This window comes from Protopterus annectens, chromosome 9.part0, assembly GCF_019279795.1.
Source record: "Protopterus annectens isolate FY-2018-M chromosome 9.part0, PAN1.0, whole genome shotgun sequence".
In the NCBI taxonomy this organism is placed as follows: domain Eukaryota; kingdom Metazoa; phylum Chordata; order Ceratodontiformes; family Protopteridae; genus Protopterus; species Protopterus annectens.
In genome coordinates this window covers 1,172,983,171-1,173,004,572 of record NC_056743.1, presented here as the reverse complement: position 1 = coordinate 1,173,004,572, position 21,402 = coordinate 1,172,983,171, and the positions used below count along the sequence as shown (strand labels likewise).

The following is a 21,402-nucleotide window of genomic DNA, read 5'->3' as shown; positions in this document are numbered from 1 at the left end:
GGCCTCCGGTCCTGGCTTCGGCTCCCCCCTGCACTCCCTCTCAGCTGGTCCTGGCTCCCCTCACCCGGCCTTCGAGGCAGCCTGCTTCAGCGCCTCTAGGTGTTCCATTGGAACAGGATTTTGCTGGTGAGGACTCCTCGGACAGCCCCCCCCCGAGGAGGTTCCTCGCAAGTCGAAGTGCAAAAGGAGGGACGTGGACACCACTGAGTCCCTCACTGAAGATACGGACTTGGATGAAGGGGAAGGCTCCCCAAGGTCACCCCCCCGAGGATGTCTCCTTTGGAGACATCATGGAAATGCTCAGAATCAGGGGGGGGTGGTCTGCCCCCAAGGCTTCTTCCAACGAGTCTGTATTCCTAGAGGCATTCGAGGCAGGGCCATCTACCTCTTGGGTGCCCTCTCCCCCCGACCCCTTGGTGAATCTTATAGCCACTAGGGCTTGGAGGGAGCCAGACACTGTAGAGCCTGTTCCCAAGCGCCCAGACGAAATCTTGAGCCCCCCGTCAGAGGGAACCCATTGGAGCAGAGGTCCCCCTGTGGATGCCATGTTGGTGGCGTCAGCCACCAAGAGAGAGTTGGCTCAGGAGAGCCCCACAATTCATCCGCCGAGCAAGGAGTCTCGCACGATGGACCGCCTTGGGAAGCGGGCCTTCAGTTCAGCGACCTTCTCCATGAGGGCCCTGAACTATATGGCACACGTCATTCGTATGCAGCGGGATCTAATTAAAGAATACGCTGCTTCCCCCCCCCCAGGGTCCATGTCGGAAGGGGACAAGCAACTGTACTCCTCCCGAATGTCCACCCTACATTCTATTTCCAACACCTCTATGCGGTTTTTGTCTCATGCCACTGAGGGAGCCGCTAGAGCAGGCGGAGTCGGGCTGGTCATGAGAAGGCAAGCCTGGCTCCGACATTGTGACTTCTCGGAACCCTTTAAGGCATCATTTGTGAATGCCCTTTTTGATGGTTCTGCATTGTTTGGCAAAACCGTTCGTGACACCATTGTCCAGAGCGAGAAAGACGGGAAGACATTGTCTGCTGTCTGAGTCCGCTTCTCTGTTCCCCAGAGGTCCTTTGCCAAGAACCAAAAGGGTCAGAAGAAGATGTGGTTCCGGAAATCGCATCAATCCAAGTCTGCTCCGGACAACCAGTCCTCTCGTGGCAGAGGAGGACAGGCAGGATGCCGCCCTAGAGGCAGAGGGGGTCCCAGGAATTTTGGGTCCAGAGAACCCTTCTCTGAGAGGCCCGCGCAGAACCCCTGAGGGGTTACCCGGCTGCTCCACTCTGGAGGGAGTCGGGGGACGTTTTTTGAGGCACCTAGCAATGTGGGAGTCCATAACAACGGATCACTGGGTGCTTCGTGTTGTATCCAGAGGCTACCAAATTCCCTTTCTTGTAACCCCCAGAACCAGAAGCCTCCCCGATGTACCACCCAATCAGAGGGAGGTGGCTGCTACAGAAATTCAGCAGCTCTTACAAAAAAGAGCCATCCAGCCCATCCCCCCAGATCAGCTCGGATCAGGGTTTTACTCCAGGTTCTTTCTGGTGCCAAAAAAGACGGGGGAAGCGAGGCCCATCCTGGACCTCTCTCTTGAACCTGGCAGTACCAAAAGTAAAGTGGTCACATTGCAATCTATTCTCCCACTACTGAGGGAGAACGACTGGATGTGCTCAATAGACCTCAAGGACGCGTACTATCATATTCTTGTAGACAGACGCTCTAGGAGGTTTCTCCGCTTCCGGCTGGGAGCCAGCCATTTCCAGTTCAGGGCCCTTCCCTTCGGTCTCACCTCAGCCCCCAGGGTGTTCACCAAGGTCTTGGCAGCGATAGCGGCTCATCTGAGACTACAGGGAATTCAGGTCTTTCTGTACCTGGACGACTGGCTCCTTACCGCCCAACAAGGCATCTTCTTTGCTCATGCAGGGATTACTTCCTCAATCTAGCTCCACTCTTAGGGTTGACCATCAACATGGCCAAATCCTCCCTGGCTCCTACACAAGTATTGAATTTCATAGGGTCGAGGTTGGACTCCAAACTGATACTTGCTTTCTTGACTCCAGATCGGCTTCAGAACCTGCGGTTGCACATGGAGGCCATCCTTCAACTTCTAGCTCCTTCGGCGGAATTGGTCCCGAGGGCTCTAGGGTCCATGGCGGCGGCAATTCCGCTGCTGCCATTGGCCCGGCTGAACATGAGGGTCATACAGTGGACCCTCCAAGTACAATGGTCCCTATATCGCAATCCCCTGACTTATCCCATTCCCTTAAGCAGGGTTTGCAGAAGGTCACTCGTATGGTGGCTCCAGTCCTCCAATCTCCACATGGGACGCCCCTTCTCGTTGCCTCCGCCAGTCGCCACAGTGACCACGGACGCTTCTCGCTTGGGGTGAGGGGGGGCACTATTCGGGCAGAGCAGTCCAAGGCGCGTGGAACGACAGAGACCTCATTGCATATCAACATCCTAGAGATGAGGGCGGTGCTTTTGACGTTGCAAGCACTTCACAACCCTCTTCTGGGGGGGACGATTGCGGTACAGACGGACAACATGTCAGTCGTCTGGTATATCAACAAACAGGGGGGAACCAGGTCTTTACTCTCTCTGCCGCGAGGCCATGAGAGTGTGGGAATGGGTGATATCCACCAACCGCTTTCTCATCGCAACGCACATTCCGGGACGGTCCAACATTTTAGCAGACAGGCTCAGTCGTACTATCCTGACTCCTTACGAGTGGTGTCTCAGTCCTCTAGTGGCAGAGCAAGTATTTGCCCGATGGGGGCGACCTTGTTGCGATCTTTTTGCCTCTCCCTCAAATACCAAATGCAACGATTACTTCGCTCTGATCCCCCCTCCGGGGGAGTCCCCGAGAGACTCTCTAGTTCATGCTTGGCCTCCCGGTCTGCTTTATGCCTACCCGCCTCTGCCCCTGATGTTAAAACTATTGCAGAAAGCCAGTCAGTTGGGGAGCAAGATGATCCTCATTGCCCCATTCTGGCCTCGTCAGACGTGGTTCCCTTACCTATGGTCTCACCTGATTCATCCGCCCTGGATTCTGGATCCCCTCCCGGATCTCATTTCACACCCCCTGGGTCTCCTGACTCCGAACCTGGCCAGCCTAAAGCTGACGGCTTTGTTGCTCCAGTTCCACTCCTGATTAGGACTCCCGGAATCTCATCACCAGTCAAAGCCATTCTAGTAGCAGCTCACAAGCCTTTCACCAGAAGGGTCTATCGGAGTAAATGGAAACGTTTTTCCATTTGGGCAGAGCACCGTCATTTAGATCCTTTTACGGAGCCGGTAGCGTCAGTTCTAGATTTTCTAACTTCTCTTTTTCACCAGGGGGCTAGTTTTTCCACGGTCAAGGTGCAACTTGCAGCAATTTCACACTATCATGTAGGGCAGGAGTCAGGCCCGCTTATTACTTCAAAACTGTGTAAGACCTTCCTTAAGGGTACCTTCCTCCTCAGAACCCTGGTCAAAGAGGTGGTACCTCCATGGGATTTATCCTTAGTTTTACAGGCCTTGACTAGCCCCACTTTCAAGCCGGCGGCTACTGTTGATCTTAAATACCTCTCTTGGAAAACGGCCTTTTTGGTGGCCATAACTTCAGCCAAGAGGGTCTCGGAACTCCAGGCTCTCTGTGTCAAACCACCATATTTGGTCTTCCACCCAGAGTTCACCTCAGGATCAATCCGTCTTTTCTACCTAAGGTATCTTCGGAAGCTAACATTAATCGATCTATTAATCTTCCAGTATTCTTCCCCATCTTTCAAAACAAAGGAGAGTATAAGCTGCACTCTTTAGACGTGCACAGACAACTAAGTTTTTATGTTCATCGAACTACTGGTCATAGGCAATCCGATCAGTTGTTTGTCTTCTTTGCCAAAAACAACTTCGGCAAGTCGGTTTCTAAAGTTACCCTCTCCCGATGGATATCTAGTTGTATTCTCTTAGCATATCAGAGCTCGGGAAGGCCTGCACCTCAGGGAGTCCGTGCTCATTCTACTAGGGCCATTGCTACATCGGCTGCTTTCAAGGCTAGGGTTTCTCTGGATGACATTTGTTCCGCAGCCACTTGGGCTTCATCTCATACCTTTATCAGCCACTACAAAGTAGATATTGTCTCCCGAGGTAGGGCGTCTTTGGCTCTGCGGTGCTCCGGAATATTCTTCCATGAAGGCCACCCAAGATTTAGGTAGCTGGGGACTCTGTCCCAAAGGTTGCTGACAAATGAAGTTCCTACTTCAGATTAAGAAGTTATGTATTCACCATAACGTTCCATCTGAGTAGGTATCTTCATTTGTCTGCAACCATCCCCCCGACCAATATGATCCTACTTGGTTCTTTAGATTAGTTCCCTCTGGGACACAGTATTAGCTGTGCTATGGGGAAAACTTGATCTGAGGTCAGTCAGGGTTGGAAGGGGATTATGGGTAAAGGGAGGAGCTAGGAGCTCGGATCTATGCTGTGAAAGAAGTTGCCGGCTCGGATCCGAGATCGGATCCGTATCCCTAAGGTTGCAGACAAATGAAGATACCTACTCAGATGGAACGTTATGGTGAGTACATAACTTCTTATTTCACTCAGAACAATTGGGTACCCTTGTAAGAGACTTGGAGTTGGCTTTGGACTGTCTGGTTACTGTGTAACTACTTTATATTCTGGGCAGAAGGTGACATAGCTAGTAAATCAGTGCCAGCCTTTCCCAGGTGTGTGTTTGTGCGCAAATCAAATCCCATAGTGTGTGCATGTCAACTACTTGGAGCAGGGACACAAAGCACTGGTTTCATAGAGAGGGTGCTGGAGGACTTGGCTTGGACACTCAGCTGTGGACTCAACCCTACAGCTGTGCCAGTGGAGAATCTTATTGGGGATCTGGAGGGAGGACGACAGAGAAACATGGACCCAGGACCGAGTTTTCCCTTTATGTGCTCTTAAGGGAAATAGTGCTTGATGCAGAGAACTGCATATGGAAGCACTGGGTGTATCCATTTTTCTTTCAAGTGAATGTCTCTCTCCAGTGTCAGTGTTGAGGATTCAGGCTCCTTGATTGCTGGCCCAGAGTGAGGACGTCACAGCCTTTAAGGGAACCTTTCTTTTAAGGCCACCATTCAGGGACCTGGTGCCTCCTTGGGATATTACTTTCCTTCTCCTCCAAGCCTTTTCTCAACCCCCTTTCGAACTGGCATCTTCAGTGGTTTTGAAATTTCTTTTGTGGAAGAGAGTTTTTGGTTGCAGTCACTTCAGCCAGATGGATCTCAGAACTACATGCTCTTTCCTTTAAACCCCCTTACTTGGTTTTCCACAAAGTTAGGGTGTTGTCGAGACCTATCTTATATTTCCTTCCCATGGTGACATCCAAAGCAAATCTGAGTCAATATGTTGATCTCCCAGTGTTTTTTTTTTCCCCTCACATTTTCAAGTAAAGGAGAATGTTTTACACATGTTAGCATCTGAGCTGACGATGGACATCTGTCTTCACAGAACAAAAGACTTCAGGAAGTCTGATCACCTATTTGTGGATTTTTTGAGAGTGAAAGTGGGTATAGGGTCTCTAATGTGACTCTTGAGAGAGTTATCAGTGTGTGTCATTCGTATATACATAAAGACGCCTTACCCTTCCAAGCAAAACCCAAAGCTCATTCCACAAGAGCAGTAGCTGCCTCTACTGCCTTTATGAATAGGCTTGCCCATCAGTGACTATTGTGCAGCAGCAACTTGGTCAACTACGCATACCTTTTTGGCTCTTCACAAATTGGATGAGCATGTTCTTCATTTGGTTCCACCATTCTCAAGAAAGTCCTTGCTTGATACCACCCAGGTAATAAGCAGTTTTTGGTATCTGTCCCAGAGGTTGAATCCGATAAAAGCCGACATCTGATGCGAAAGTTATGTACTTACCATAAAAATAGATCTGTGTTCTCTGTTCTCTGTCTTGTTCAACTTCCCTCTCTCCTCCCCTCTTGCACTATTGTCACTGACTGTTTCTAGTGGCTGAACAGTCCTCACCTAGACCCTGTCTGCTAAAATTTTTTCCTTTGTTCCTTACTGTGGTATTTAACATATTTATCAACTGGAACACCTAAAAGGTTCCTTCAGTTATATAAGCAAATCATTGTACAAGTTTAGTTCTGCAAACTCTATCTCAGGTAGTGTAGTGTAGTGTAGAGGAAGGAATTATGGGTAGAGGAGAAGACAGAGCCTCTGATCCGCAGCTTTTAGAATAAGGTGCCAAGGTCCAATCCATTTGGATCCGGAAACCCAAAGGTTGAACTGGATGAAGAACAGACTACATGGATCTATCATTCTGGTAAGTACGTAATTTTCATTTTTAAATGTTTTCTATTACTGTCTGTTCAAATGAAGTACAGTTGCACAGGTTTAAGGTGTTAATCTTTGATGGGGCATTCAGATTTCATCTCGTGACGTTGTTGGAAGGTCCCAGTAGGTAAAGGGGAAGGTTCAGCAGCCAGGGGCATATTTTCCCTTCATCATGTAGGAAGGAGAATGTGAAACTTTGGCAGGCAAGCAGCTTTTAATGGAGACCTAGGAGCTAAATTTTGTGGTGTTCACACCAGAAGAGCGGATGTCCTTAATATAGCTTATGAGCAAGACGCTGCTATATAATGACCACCCTACTAGTTCAGCTTTTGTTTCTGAGCAGGGAGTGACGTCCAGTAATCTTGTATTTTTCCTCCCTCAGACAGTGAGAAACCATAAAGTGATGGATGTATTGGTGTGTCACTGTTAGCAGTAAGCAGTAGAGGATGACATAAAGTGGACTGCGCAGTCTCAGTAGCTCAACATGTAGCACATAATCCTTCAGTGCTGGAAGATCAGAAGGCTGCGGTTTCTGTACCAACGCCAGGTAGTTGGATTATTTTACAAAGGTTCATCATTAAAAGAATACAGGACTTAAATAATATGTGATATGCAGACTGTCTGAAAGCTGTATCCCTGTATTCTGTCTCCTACAGGCTGTTGTCTGGCATATATACAAGGCATGGTCGGACCCTAGTTTTATGGACCTCCCACATGTCTGCAAAACAAATGGCACCAGAATTACTTGTCCTAAAGACTTAAATCTTGCTGTAATATAAATAGGACCTGAGAGAGACACGGCTATGTATCCCTGGGACTGCCCTTCTCTAACCCAATTCTAGTTTAACTTCACCAGCTGGATGAGGAACCAAAACTTCAGCCCTGATTTGGCACACATATCTGTAATGGGCAGAAATTCATAATGTCAATTCAAAATGGTTTGTATTGCTTTAACTAGATTATTAGAAATACTGCATTTCAAACTTTTTGCTTTAATTAAAAATAAACTTTCCCAGTTCACATTGTTTTTTTTGTTTTGTGTGCCACTCTCTGTCCTGCCACCCTTTAATTATGACCTGTATCACCATTTTCCAAGCAGTACCTCTGCAGTGACAGTACTACAGCAGTAGTTTTGTATTTACGTGATGACTTGACCATATTCGCCTACCAGAGTGGCGGACTTTACTCAATTTGGAGAATGTGCCCTACTGGCCATCCTTTAGGAATTTGACTGTTTTTCATGCTGTTTTTGTAGGACTGATGCTCCCTAACATGAGGTGGAGCAGTGAGCAGCAATCTTTCAAAGTTTTGTGCTAATCTCAAGATTTTTTTTTTCCTCTTTAACCTGGATTGGTCCAAGGTGACATGAAGATACAGAGGCAGCTTTTTATTACTTTTTGTTTGCTTGCAATAGATAGAGATGATGTATACATTTTACTTGTGGAAGAAATGCTTTATATTTTCTTACTGAAGTATCAGTTTCCACTTAATGGGTTTGTAATTTAATGTTACTGTCTCATTTCTTTTTTTTATTATAGCCTGTGTCACTCCGAAGCTCTAGCATTTGGGATAGTCCTGATGTCTACAGTGGGATCCAGCCATCACCTCTACCACAGGTGAGCTACATCTTCCTGACAGACATGGGAAGCATAATGTTGACATTTTGTTGTCATTAGTAGGGGTTTACCCATGTCTGATTCTGTTCTTTTGGTGCATACCTGCAGAAGAGCAGTTATTTCCATGAGTGTGTGTGCATGTGTAAAATATCTTACTGTAACACTTGTTTCTACCAGATCATGTATTACAGATGGACAAGTGTGTGACTTCTGAATGCTAACCAACACAAGAGTCTCTTGGAGCACATTTAAAGCCAAGCCACAGCATCTGGGAGGGAGGCTTTTCTAGACTTGAGCAAGTTGCAGCCAAACACACATTGTGACATTACCAGCATTTGCTCAAATGAATGAATACTGGCATTTGAACTCCTAATGGTTTATGCCTTTCACCTGGACACAGCTACAGGTATACTGACATTGAAAAAAGGGAAAAATTGTAATATAACGCAGAGTACAAGTAGGCCACACTATATGCAGTAGAAGTGTTGCCTTGGCTCGTGAAAAACAAATTTCAGATCTAATGACAATTTATTGCACTTTGTTTTCACCAGGCTTTGAAAGAAATGTTTAAGTAACCTCAAGGTAGAAACTAGATAAATTGTGACAACAAAAGCCTTGTGAAATGCTGTCATTGTTAGCTTATGTAAAAAGCAGTATTTAGTTACCAAAAGGCATCCCGTAGTATAGATACCAGTACTCTTAAAACATATTTGGGTAGAAAATACATATACATCCCAGTGGAGTATGCCTCTGCAGAGAAAGTGCACCACCTTTGTGAAGCTGATGTAAAATATAATAGCCAATTTACTGTTTGATAGATACTGTCCCTCCAACAAACCAGATCAATCATAACTGCCCTTTGCTTTCATGTCTCCAAAAAATGGCTGACACATTCTGTACGTTAATTCTCACTAAAAAGAAAATGAAAAACTTAAATCTACAGTAACATTTTACTATTATGATTTGTTGTTGGTAGACATGTTCACTGCCCCCCAACAAGCCAATTCATTTTTATTTGCCAGCAGTAATGCCCCTATACTTTATTGCACAAGATGCTTCCAGACCTTCCCAAAAAAGACAGCCACCTTCTGTGCACATCTCTATTGCCTGATGTAGAGGAAATTGAAAGAAAACGGAAACAGTGACTGCAGTATAGGAATTTCTACATGTTACTCTTGGACAAATATACCCCACCATCCCACACACACGAACCCAACCATATTAAGCAGTGTTTTGCCTGGATCAGTTGCCCTCTGGTCATACATAGCATTCCATCCCCAGAAAATAAGACAGACACTTTTAAGTGCACATTTCTGATATGAAAGTCACCCCTGATAAAGGTATCATCAGCATTACATTTAAGCTTGCTCATAGACTAGCCAGAACACATAACTACCGTATATCCTCTGTCTTGACCCCCCCCCCCACCAGAAGATGGCCACTATTATGTCACTGTCCAATATTAGGTTGCAATTGAAATGAAAGGGTAAACAGAATTTTTTTAACATACATCTCTCAGATACTGTACTGTATTCCCCCAACCACCACACCAGAGTCATAATCACTCTGTTGGTACTCTAGCTATTCTTTTCCTCAGTCTGCCCTCGTAAACATACAACTATTTCTAGTAGTCCCTGTTTGTTTTCTTTGAAGTAAAGTATCCCATACCTGGCTTATCAGCGTCTTTATTTTGGTACTAAGATGAATCTTGCCAGCACTGTCCATCTTGGTGCCAGTAGTGTTCTTGGTTCTGTCCCCATCTTTTTCTCTATCCTCATTGCTCAAACAGGTCCTCTAACTCTCTGGTGGCATTCCAGCAAAGGGCCCTTATCTCAAGGGAGTCACAAACCTCTTTATGAAATGTTCTTCAGGTGCTGTGTCTCATAGATATTCCCACATTGACAACTTTAAGCGAAAACTAGCTGTTTACATTTTTTACTCCTGGCACTGTGGCTCCAAACTTGCTGGAGTTATAGCCAACTACAGTACTCGGGTACATAGACTGGACCTAACTAAAAGCACCCTTAATCTGTAGACCCATTCTGAGTTAGCAGTCATTCTACCAGGAAAAAAAAACTGTTGCAACTTAACTAATTCTTAGCTCTTTAATTAGCTAGATTGCAACCAAAGCTGAGCTTATCCATGGATTTGAGCTTAGTTCAAGTCAACTGTGGCTGGCATACCACTGTCGTGTGTGTAACAAGTTAAAGACACTCTTAGTAGTCAATAAAAACAAACATTAAGTAGTAATGAACACACGTTAGAGACTTTTCATGATGGTAGTTAGAAGACAGGAACTTTTTTTTTTTCATATTTTCCAGTGTGCAGTTAACGAAGTAAAATACAAATCAAAACAATTTGTATAGTATAGATTCTTTAGTTTACATCTAGACAAACCCAACTTAGAGGAACTCGACCCTTAGGTTTCTTTTCTCCCTGTAGTATGGTTCTAGTATTTAGGTACCAGAAACCTACCTGCAAATTACTAAATTTTAATTTCTTTGTCTTGGAATTAAAAGAAGGGAGAAACTCCCCAACTTTCTTTGTTTACTTTCTTACGTACTTTAACAGAGGAATTTCTGTACACCTGCATAACATAGCATAGAAACTGGGAAGTGTATAGTTTTACATGTTGGGTACTGTCCACAAGCTTGCATAGGCAGTCAGTGCTGCTGATTAAAAAAAAAATGCAAGGGTGGGAGGGTCAGAATGCTGTGGAAGTGTTATCCTCTTCCTTTATTGCAACAAGGAAGAGAAACAGTATCCATGTACCGAGCTGATAGGGTGACTGTCTCTGTCTCTCTTTCTTTCATAGGTTCATAGGTTCATACTAGGCTATCTGCCCTAGGGCATTTATAAGCCTAGCCAGAGTTGTGTGGCTTTCACCACCCCTTAGGTTGAAGAATACTATACCCATTAGTTTGTCGTGCCTCTGTCCAGCAGTGATACAGAGATGATCCCCGGGGTAAACCTACGATCTCCCATCCACTGGTCAAGATTCCTCTTGAACAGAGCCAGCGAGGTGCTCTGTCTCACATGGACCAGGATTCTGTTCCACAGCATAGGGAGTCTCTGGGTGATGAATCTGTCCCTCCAGCACATCCTATTTATATCCGTGTTGAGGTTTAAGTCTCTTGCTCTTGTGGCTCTGATGGATTTGGATTTTTTGAGGTGGAGCATGTCCATTAATTCCGGGTTGGACATGGCCTTGTATGTCAGGCACAGGTCACCTCTGAGCAGACGGTATGCGACTAAATAGAGCTGGAGTTTCTTAAGTCGGGCAGCATATGGCATATTTTTGAGCCCCTTTATCCTTTTGGTGAGGAACTTTTGGGGTCTTTCCAATTGCTGCAGGTGTCGGGTAAGATACATTCCGAATGGGGCATTGTACTCCATCATTGGTCTGATAAGTGAAGAGTACAGGGGAACAATGACCTCCCTTGATCTGGATGTGAATCCCTTCATAATCAGGTGGGCAATGTAGAAGGTCCTCCTAACCACTTTGGCAATGTGAGTGTCAAAAGAAAGGTTACTGTCAACTTAGGTCCCCAGGTCCCTGATAACCTCTTCTGTGCTTAATGGATTGCCACCTATGTGGTAACTTGGGGTTACCTTGTTTTTACCAAAGGGTATGACTATACAATGTTAAGTTGTCAATCTCGCCTTCATTCTTGCTTGATGGGTTCGGAGCCGATCCTCGGCTCCGACTCGGCACTTGCTTTAGCTCGAGAACTCCTTTTACCAGCTCGAGGCAGCCCCATATCCCATGATGCAAGGCGGTAAGTACCCAGATCTCGTTTGCCGCTTCGCTTAGGAGGTCTTCTTTTTACCAGCTCCTGGTAAGTTGTTCACTTTTGTGATATTTAAGCCCCTTTTTAGTCTAAAACTCCTTTATTGATAGTTTAAGTTTATATTTCTACCCTTTCTGACAGAAATTCCCTGTCTCCTTTAATTTTTTGTTAGTCAATCTTTTCCCTATCCCATCCCCCCCCTGTTAGGGTGTGTGTGTGGGTTTTTTATAGAATACCTTTTGGTATTTTGTTTGCTAATTTTGACTGGTGTGTGTGTGTGTTGTGTTTTTCGGCACCATGTCAAAGGAGAGGGTCTCAGGTTTTAAGAAGTGTGACTCGTGCTGTCAGAAGATGTCTCTGACAGACGGTCACACTTCTTGCCTGTATTGTCTGGGCCCTCTTCACCTGCAGGACTCCTGTGCTATTTGTCACTCCTTCAGCCAGAGAGTCCTGCAGGAGAGACGTAATAAGCTGATTCTTAGGGGCCTTCTTGCCGGAGGGCTCTCCGCTAAGTCGGCTCCACCAAAATCAGCAAAACCTGCCAAGGCCCAGGCTTCTGTATCTAAGCCTGCGGCCTCGGCTCCGACTCGATTGAGTCGAGATCGGCCCGCTGGAGCCGATTCTGGCTTGACAGCTTTCGCACCGATGGCTATCGGTGCGAATCTGTATTGTCCACTTCGATGTCGGCTCCGATCTGTTCCGACACCCATGTGGCACAGGCATCGTGTCGGCCCGATCGGCTCCGACACCGTTACTTTGGTGGCTGTATCGGCTCCGCTGGAGCCGATACATCGAGCTTCCTGTCGGCTCCGAAGTCGGCTCCGACGGGATCTATAGTATCGGCTCCGATGGCTCATTCCAGGAAGAGGGGGGGGTCTCCTTCCTTGGAGCCGATACTTTCGGCCCCGCCTTCACCTCTTCTATCGGAACGGAGCCATCGGAGCCGATCTTCAAGGTCATCCAGGTTGTCAGATCATGACCTAGAGAGAGTGGTCAGTAGATTACTCAAGTCACAGGTACTGGCCCAAATGTTACACAGTCCGTCTCAGCAGACGACTGTTGGTCCACACCCCGTTACAGTTCCTCCTTCAACTCTACCCCAGAGCTTGGAGTTGGAGTCTTCAGGCATGGTTACTGCTACGGCTGGAGGACGGATACCCCCTTCTGTTCCTTCAGCCTCTACTCTTATCTCCTCTTCGAGACCTTCCTTAGAGGGATTCGGTGGTCGGGCTTCCATGGTCTCCTCCGAGGGGGTGAGTGGCATCGGACCCTTGTCCGAACCCGCTCTTCCCCTTGGAGCCTCGGCCTTGGTGAGTTCGGCTCCGACATCTGCCTCGGAGACTTCCCTTTCAGTGGTCCCTGGAGTTCCTAGCTCTTCGGAGCGGGTTCTCTCGGACCTGTCTGGGAGGGGAGCATTCGAGGTGATGAAGAGTGTACTGGCCACTGGTATCAGTCAGCAGTCTGTTCCCGTAGCTCCTCCCTCTATAGTACCTGTTGACATCTCTGCCACTTCTCTTGCTACAGGACCCAGAGATCCTCCGCCTCAGGTTTCCCCATTGGGAATTTCCCCTCTTCGAGGATTCTCCTGATGTTTCGGGAGATCCTCCTAGGAAGAGGACTTGTAAGAGGAAGCATGTAGACTCCCCCGAGTCTGTCACTCGGATACTGACTGATGAGTCAGAGGGATCCCCTAGATCCCCCTCTGAGGATGTCTCCTTCTCAGACATCCTAGAACTTCTGAAACAGAGGGGAAACTGGCCCACCAACAATCCCTCTGAGGATGAGTCAGTATACCTAGAGGCGTTTGGATCTCGGCCCTCCACCTCCTGGGTGTCTCCGCCTTTCGACCCCCTTATGCAGGTTATTGCACGAAAGGTGTGGGCAGCTCCTGACTCTGTAGAGCCAGTCCCTAGGAGGCCTTCTAAATTTATCACTGCCCCGAGTGACAAACAATTCCTTACCAAGGGTGTCCCCGCTGATGCCATGGTGGTGGCTGTGGCCACCAAAAAGGAACTTGCAGATCCTTCCGTGCCCGTCCATCCTCCTAATAAGGACTCTAGGACCATGGATATGTACGGTAAGCGGATGTTTTCCTCAGCGACCTTTGCTATGCGTTCGCTGAATTACCTATGTCACTTCACCAGACTCCAAAGGGATATCCTGAAGGAGCTGGGAGAAGTAGTTCAGGATCCTACAGCTGCAGGGGCTCAAGAAAAGATTGCTTCGCAGCTAGGAACCCTCAATTCCGTTAACTCCTCCATGCGGCTAATATCTTATGCTGCGGATGGAGCGAGTAGAGCCGCAGGCACAGGTGTGGCTCTTAGACGCCAAGCCTGGATGCGGCTATGTGATTTTATGGATCCCTTTAAGGCGCCCTTCACAAATTCTCCCTTTGATGGGTCAGCTTTGTTTGGCCCTCAGGTGAAGGAAACCTTGACCAGGTGCGAGCAGGACGGCAAGACTCTTTCTGCTGTTGGAGTCCGTTTTTCCACCCCTTCTAGGCCTTATCCCAAAGGACAGAAGGGCGGGAAGATGTGGTTCCGAAATCCCAAGGAGTCACGCCGATTCACGTGGTCAGTTTACCCCTAGAGGCAGAGGGGTAACAATAACAGACGCTCTAGAGGCAGAGGGGTCCAAAACCAGGGAAACAGGGAGCCTCTCTCTGACAAGCCCTTTCAGCATCCCTGAGGTGTTGCCCGGCTGTCCCTCCTTGGAGGCAGTCGGGGGAAGATTATCACTGTACCCAGAAGCCTGGCATTCCCTCACTCAAGACAGATGGGTACAGTCGATCATATCCAAGGGTTACATAATTCCTTTCGAGGAAAGTCCTTTCCCCTCAAATTCCCTTCCAGATGACATTGCAGAGTTAGAAATCGCAAAACTACTGCAAAAAAGAGCCATTCAGCCAGTTACAATAGACCATTCAGAGCCCAGAATCTACTAAAGGTTCTTTTTGGTCCCCAAAAAGACGGGAGACTGGAGACCAATATTGGATCTCAGCAGACTCAACAAGTCTGTCAAGAAGACAAGATTCCGAATGGTCACTCTTCAGTCAATTCTGCCCTTCTTACAGAAGGACAACTGGATGTGCTCAATAGATCTTCAGGATGCGTACTATCACATCAAAATTCACAGACGCTCCAGGAGATTTCTCCGCTTCCGGCTGGGGTCCAGTCACTTCCAGTTCAGAGCCCTGCCCTTTGGTCTCACTACAGCCCCCAGAGTGTTCACCAAATGCATGGCAGTGGTTACGGCTCACCTGAGACGCCAAGGATTCCAGGTGTTTCCAGATCTCGACGACTGGCTCCTGTCAGCCACCACCAGGCATCAGCTTATACAAGCCAGGGATTACACAATAGGCCTTTGTTCTCATTTGGGCATCTCAATCAACTTCAAAAGTCATCCTTATTGCCCTGCCAGTCTATTACCTTCATAGGCAAACTTAAACACTGTTCGGATGTCAGCTACCGTTACAGAACAAAGAGTTTCAGACATTCAGACTCATGTCAGGATCATTCTGGCCAGCAAGAAAATACAGGCCAGAATGGTTCTGAAGGTATTAGGTCTCATGGCTGCGGCCATTACACTTCTTCCCTGGCTCGATTCTACATGCCTTCTTCAGTGGATGCTGTTCACACAGTGGTCATACCAGCAACTTCCAATGCGTCACCAGATTCTGGTGACACAAACATGCAAAGAACATCTTGCTTGGTGGATCACATCATCTCAGGTTCACCAAGGCAGGTGCTTTGTACCTCCGTCCCCGATAGCCACTGTCACCACGGATGCCTCCCTGATCGGGTGGGGGGGGTCATTATCAGGGCAGGATGGTTCATGGACGTGGCAACCGCTCGAGTACCATCTGCACATAAATGTCCTGGAGATGAGAGCAGTGCTTTTAACGCTTGCAAGCCTTCAACGACTTTCTTCCCGTAGGGACAATTGCAGTCCACACAGACAACATGTCTGTAGTTTGGTATATCAACAAACAGGGCGGAACCAAGTCCTACCCCTTGTGTCGAGAAGCGCTCAGACTTTGGCAATGGGCGATCTCCTCTCATCGGTTTCTGGTAGCAACGCATATCCCTGGGAAAACCAACATTATAGCGGACAGATTGAGCAGAGCTATCCTCATGCCTCACGAGTGGTCTCTCAAGCAATCTATAGCGGAAGAGATTTTTCTGGAATGGGGTCGTCCATGTTGCGATCTTTTTGCTACTCCCCAAAACAGCAAATGTCCAGACTTCTTCAGCTTCTTCCCTCTATCAGGCCATCCCCCAGAGACGCTCTGACCCAGGATTGGCCCCAGGGACTTCTTTATGCCTTCCCTCCATTTCCTCTGATCCCTCAGGTGATCCAGAAAGCTACCGTTTTGAGAGCCAAATTGATTCTCATTGCCCCTTACTGGCCTCGACAAGTTTGGTTCCCGTTCCTCCATCATCACCTTTTGGTGCAGCCGTGGCATCTGGACCCAGTGCCAGATCTACTGATTCACCAATCCGGTCAATCCCTTCTCTCAACCTCACAGCATGGTTGCTCCACTTCCTTCCTTAGCCAGGCTTCCTTTGATCTCTAACCCTGTTAGAGACATCATAGTAGCTTCACTAAAATCCTCTACCAGGAGGATTTACACAAGCAAGTGGAAACGTTTCTCTTATTGGGCTAAGGCCCAAAATATTGATCCTTTTACTGCCCCTGTTCAGGCAGTTCTGGACTTCTTAGCAGAGATTTTTCATGCAGGCTCCTCTTCTTCCACAGTCAGAGTTCAATTGGCTGCTATTTCTAATTTTCATGTCGGGATAGCAGATCATAATATTATGTCCCATAGGCTCTGCAGGGCCTTCTTGAAAGGAATTTTCCTACTAAAGCCTCCAATCAGGAATCCTCCTCCTCAGTGGGATCTAAATTTAGTGCTGACATCCTTGATTCTTCCCCTTCGAGCCAGCTGTTTCTTGTTCCCTGAAATATCTTTCTTGGAAAACTTTATTCCTAGTGGCTATTACATCTGCCAGGAGGGTGTCTGAACTTCATGCTCTTCGGTTCGACCCCCTATTTGATTTTTCACAAAGACAGAGTATCTTTGAGAACTAATCCATCCTTTTACCTAAAGTCGCTTCAAAGAACAATCTGAATCAATCCATTGATCTCCTGTATTTTTCCTAACTATTCAGATAGAGCTGAACAAAAGCTACATTATCTTGACGCCCACCGTCAACTTAGATATTATTTGGACAGAACAAAAAGTTAGAAAATCTGATCAACTTTTTGTTTCCTATGTGGATAATAAAAAGGCCTTCCTGTTTCTAAAGTGACTTTGTCCAGATGGCTTTCTTCGGTCATCACTGAAATTTATACTCAGGGAAAACAGCTGTGCTCAAAACCTAAAGCACATTCAACTAGGAGTTTAGCTACTTCTACAGCTTTTCAAGCTAGACTTCCTTTGGACACTATTTGTGCAGCGCCACTTGGGCCACTCCTCACACTTTTGTTTCCCATTACAAATTGGACTTGGCCTCCAGGGACAGAGCCAGTTTTGGCTCTACAGTCCTCAAGAGTTTGTTCCATTGAGCCACCCAGGATAGAGGTGCTAGGACGGTCCCATCAAGCAAGAATGAAGGCGAGATTGACAACTTAACATTAAGAAGTTATGTACCTACCATAACGCTCCATGTTAGTTGTCTTCTCTTCTTTCTTGCACCCTCCCTCCTTCCCCTGGCCTGGACAGACCTTGTATAAGAAACTATTATACTAAAGACCATTCAGACCTGGTCCTTTTTCCATCTGTAAGTTTCTTCTTCCTTTGGGAAGTATTTTATGCTTGGTGTTATTGCCCTTTGTCAACAAACGAGATCTGGGTACTTACCGCCTTGCATCATGGGATATGGGGCTGCCTCGAGCTGGTAAAAGGAGTTCTCGAGCTAAAGCAGTACGAATGGAGCCGAGGATCGGCTCCGAACCCATCAAGCAAGAAAGAAGGCGAGAGAAGACAACTAACATGGAACGTTATGGTAGGTACATAACTTCTTATTTTTTGGCGTTTAGCTTAAGGCCATGGCTCTGGCACCAGTTATCCGTTTCTATGAGACCTCTCTGAAGGATATCTGTGTCTGATGGATGTTCAACTATGGCGCCCAGTTTGCAGTCATCTGCAAACTTTGTCAGCCACAATCCTCCTATGTTTGCCTGCACTTATGAAAAGTAGATGCCGAACAAGAGGGGGCCCAGGACTGAGCCCTGTGGGACACCGCCAGACCGCTTGAGTCTGACATGGCACCAACAACTCTAACCCTGTGGGTTCTGTCCTTGAGCCAGTTTGCAACCCATCTTGTGACATATGGGTTTAAATTTAAGCTGGTGAGCTTTTCTATGATACCCGAGTGGGGTATTGTGTCGAAAGCTTTTGCAAGGTCAAGGTAGGCTGTGTGAACTGCCTTACCCTCATCAATGGCCTTGGTGACTGTTTCAAAAAAGTCGACCAAGTTCAAGAGGCATGATCTGCCCTTGACAAAGCCGAATTGGGTAGGATCCAATGTCTGTAGATCATAGGTTCATAGGTTCATACTAGGCTATCTGCCCGAGGGCATTTACAAGCCTAGCCCATAGTTTTGTGGCTTACGCCACCCCTTTAGTATGGGGAACTATACCCATTATTTTGCTGTGCCTCTGTCGAGCAGTGACACTGAGGTAATCCCTGGGGTATATCTGCGATCTCCCATCCATTGGTCAAGATTTCTCTTGAACAAGGCCAGCGAGGTGCTCTGCCTCACATATACTGGGATTTTGTTCCACAGCATAGGGAGTCTTTGGGTGATGAATCTATCCCTCCAGCACGTCCTATTAATAGCCGTGTCGAGGTTTAAGTCTCCTGCCCTTGTGGCTCTGACGGATCTAGATTTTTTGAGGTGAAGCATATTCATCAAATCTGGGTTTGACATGGCCTTGTATGTCAGGCACAGGTCACCTCTGAGCAATGGTGTTTACTGAATAGAGCTGGAGTTCTTTCAGTCGGGCAGCATAGGACAGATTTTTGAGACCCTTTATCCTTTTGGTGAGGAACTTTGTGGCCTCTCCAGCTGCTGCAAGTGTCGGGTCAGATACATTCCGAATGGGGCATTGTACTCAATCATTGGTCTGATGAGTATAGGGAGACTATGACCTCCCTTGATCTAGATGTGAATCCCTTCATGATAAGGTGGGCAATGTAGAAGGTCTTCCTAACTACTTTAGCTACATGGGTGTCAAATGACAGGCTACTGTCAACCTGGGTCCCCAGGTCCCTGATAACTTCTTCTGTGCTCAGTGGATTGCCAACTATATGGTAGCTAGGGGTAACCTTGTTTTTCGAAGGGTATGACTATGCATTTTTGGCATTTAACTTTAGGCCATGGCTCTGGCACCAGTTATCCGCTTCTGTGAGACCCTTCTGAAGGATATCTGTGTCAGATGTGTTTTACCACGGCCCAGTTTGCAGTCATCTGCAAACTTTGTCAGCCATAACCCTCCTGTGTTTGCTTGTACTTCGGAAAAGTAGATGCCAAACAAGAGTGGGCCCAGGACTGAGCCCTGTGGGACACCACTTGTGACAGGCTTTGAATCTGACATGGCGCCAGCAACTCTGACCCTGTGGGTTCTGTCACTCAGCCAGTTTGCAACCCATCTTGTGATGTATGGGTTAACATTTAAGCTGATGAGTTTTTCAGTGATACCTGAGTGGGATATTGTATCGAAGGCTTTCGCCAGATCGAGGTAGGCTGTATGGACTGCCTTTCCCTCATCAATGGCTTTGGTGACTGTTTCGAAAAAGTCAACCAAGTTTAAAAGGCATGATCTGCCTTTGACAAAGCCAAACTGGGTTGGATCCAAAGTCTGCAAATTCCCTATGTCTTTATTTATGAGATCCATTATGATCCTCTCCATGGCTTTGCAGATAAGGCTTGTCAAGCTAATGGGCCGGTAATTTCCAGGGTCGGTGGAGGCACCGCCTTTGTGAAGTGGGACCACAGTCGCAGTGCCACCCTGGATGCATCCAGAGGTTAGACTATGATTAAACAGCTGTCCTAGCTGTGGGTTTAATTCCTCTGAGTTCGTGGAGCACACAGCCGGGGACACCATCAGGTCCCATGGATGCTGTGTTTTTTGCTTTGGAGAGAGCAGTTCTCACTTGGGCGTTAGAGATGTTTGGGGGGGCTACATTCGTTTGGTATAGATATCTCTCCTTTTGGGGAGGGGAGAAGTTTGCACTGAACCTGTCAGCCAGTATGTTGGCAATGTCTGTAGGATCAGTAATCTTCACATCATTTTGAACTAGTTCTGAGCATATCTGGGAGTTTCCTTCCAGGTTTCTAACATAGCTAAAGAAGGCCTTATGATTGTCTTTTGAGTCTTTAGCTATTTTTCTCTCAAAGTTTGCTTTGGATGATTTTATGAGAGCTCTTAGTTTTTTACTTATAGTGATCAAAGGTGTCTTACCTTTTAAGGATTTTGCTCTATCTTGTAGTAGCTTCCTCCTTTTGTTGTAGAGTTTGTTTATGGCTGGGGTCCACCAGACTGACGCTTGCGTTTGGTACAAAGAGTCTTTGTTTTGCTTGGGATTGCCTTATCCATGCAGTCCTGCAGGTGCTGGTAGAAGGCATTTGTAAGTAATTCAGCGGCTTGAGTACTGTTTTCCACTGCTCGGGGCCTTAAAGGAGACCACACTAGTCTTTAGAAGTGTGAAGTCGGCTTTCGAGAAGTTCTTTACTGTGGTCTTTATTTCAGGTGGGGGTGGGATGAGGACCTCCAGCGAGATTAGTTTGTGATCTGATCTCACCAGTGAGGGGTATACTTCCGGTGTTGAACATTGTGCTCCCATGTTCGTGATGATGAGATCAAGTATGTTTTCTCCTCTTGTGGGGATGGTGACTAGTTGTTCCATGGCATTTGAGTTTATGAATTCCAGGAACTTTTGGGCTAGGGTGTTTGGGCTTGAGTAGTGTTCCCAGTCTATATTAGGGTAATTGAAGTCACCTAGTATGATGGTGTTTGGAGATACATTTATCCCCTCCAGTATTTTCAGGAAAGCCATGTGAGGTTCCTGAGTTTGTGAGGGTGGCCTGTAACATGCTACAATTTGCAGAGCAGTCTTGCCTATGGTTAATTGCACCTGGATGGTCTCCGATGCATCGCATTGCCACCAATCTTGAGGTGTGGGTGTCCTTGATGAATATGGATACCCCCTCCTTTCTTGGTATTGTCCGGATTTTGGGGCCGGAACGCATGATATGAGGTAAAACCTGATAGTGCTGGGGTGCTCTCAGGAGCCTTGAACCAGGTTTCAGTCACAGCACAGACATCGATGTTCTCCATACTGAGAAGGGCCTCGAAGGCAGCATTTTGAGATTGAGACTTCTGGCATTGAGCAGCATTACCCTTAGTTTTTTTTTCCTTTTTTGTGTTCTAGGGTGGTAGGTTTAGAATTTGAGCCTTGCCTAAAAAAGGCACTATGGGGTGGCAAGAGCCTTTGCCAATATCCGAATCCCAGGGCGACAGGTGCAAGCCGCCCCTTGCAAAGCAGCGTGGCTTGTCCAGCATGTCATCCCAGGCAGACAGACATTGATCCCCTTTGAATGACACCAGAGTTTAAGCCAATTGTTAAAGCTGATCATCTTATCTCTGTATTGTGGCATCATTCTTGGTG

General features: G+C 46.9%; 1 protein-coding gene across 1 annotated transcript in view; it reads left to right on the top strand.

Annotated features, from left to right (window-relative positions):
* Window positions 1-21,402, top strand: part of PATL1 (PAT1 homolog 1, processing body mRNA decay factor) — a 1,960,792-nt gene that overhangs the window by 562,879 nt on the left and 1,376,511 nt on the right. Inside the window, exon 4 of the mRNA XM_044084059.1 lies at window positions 7,858-7,935. Coding sequence (XP_043939994.1) covers window positions 7,858-7,935 — 78 coding nt within the window. The remainder of the gene's footprint in view (window positions 1-7,857; window positions 7,936-21,402) is intronic.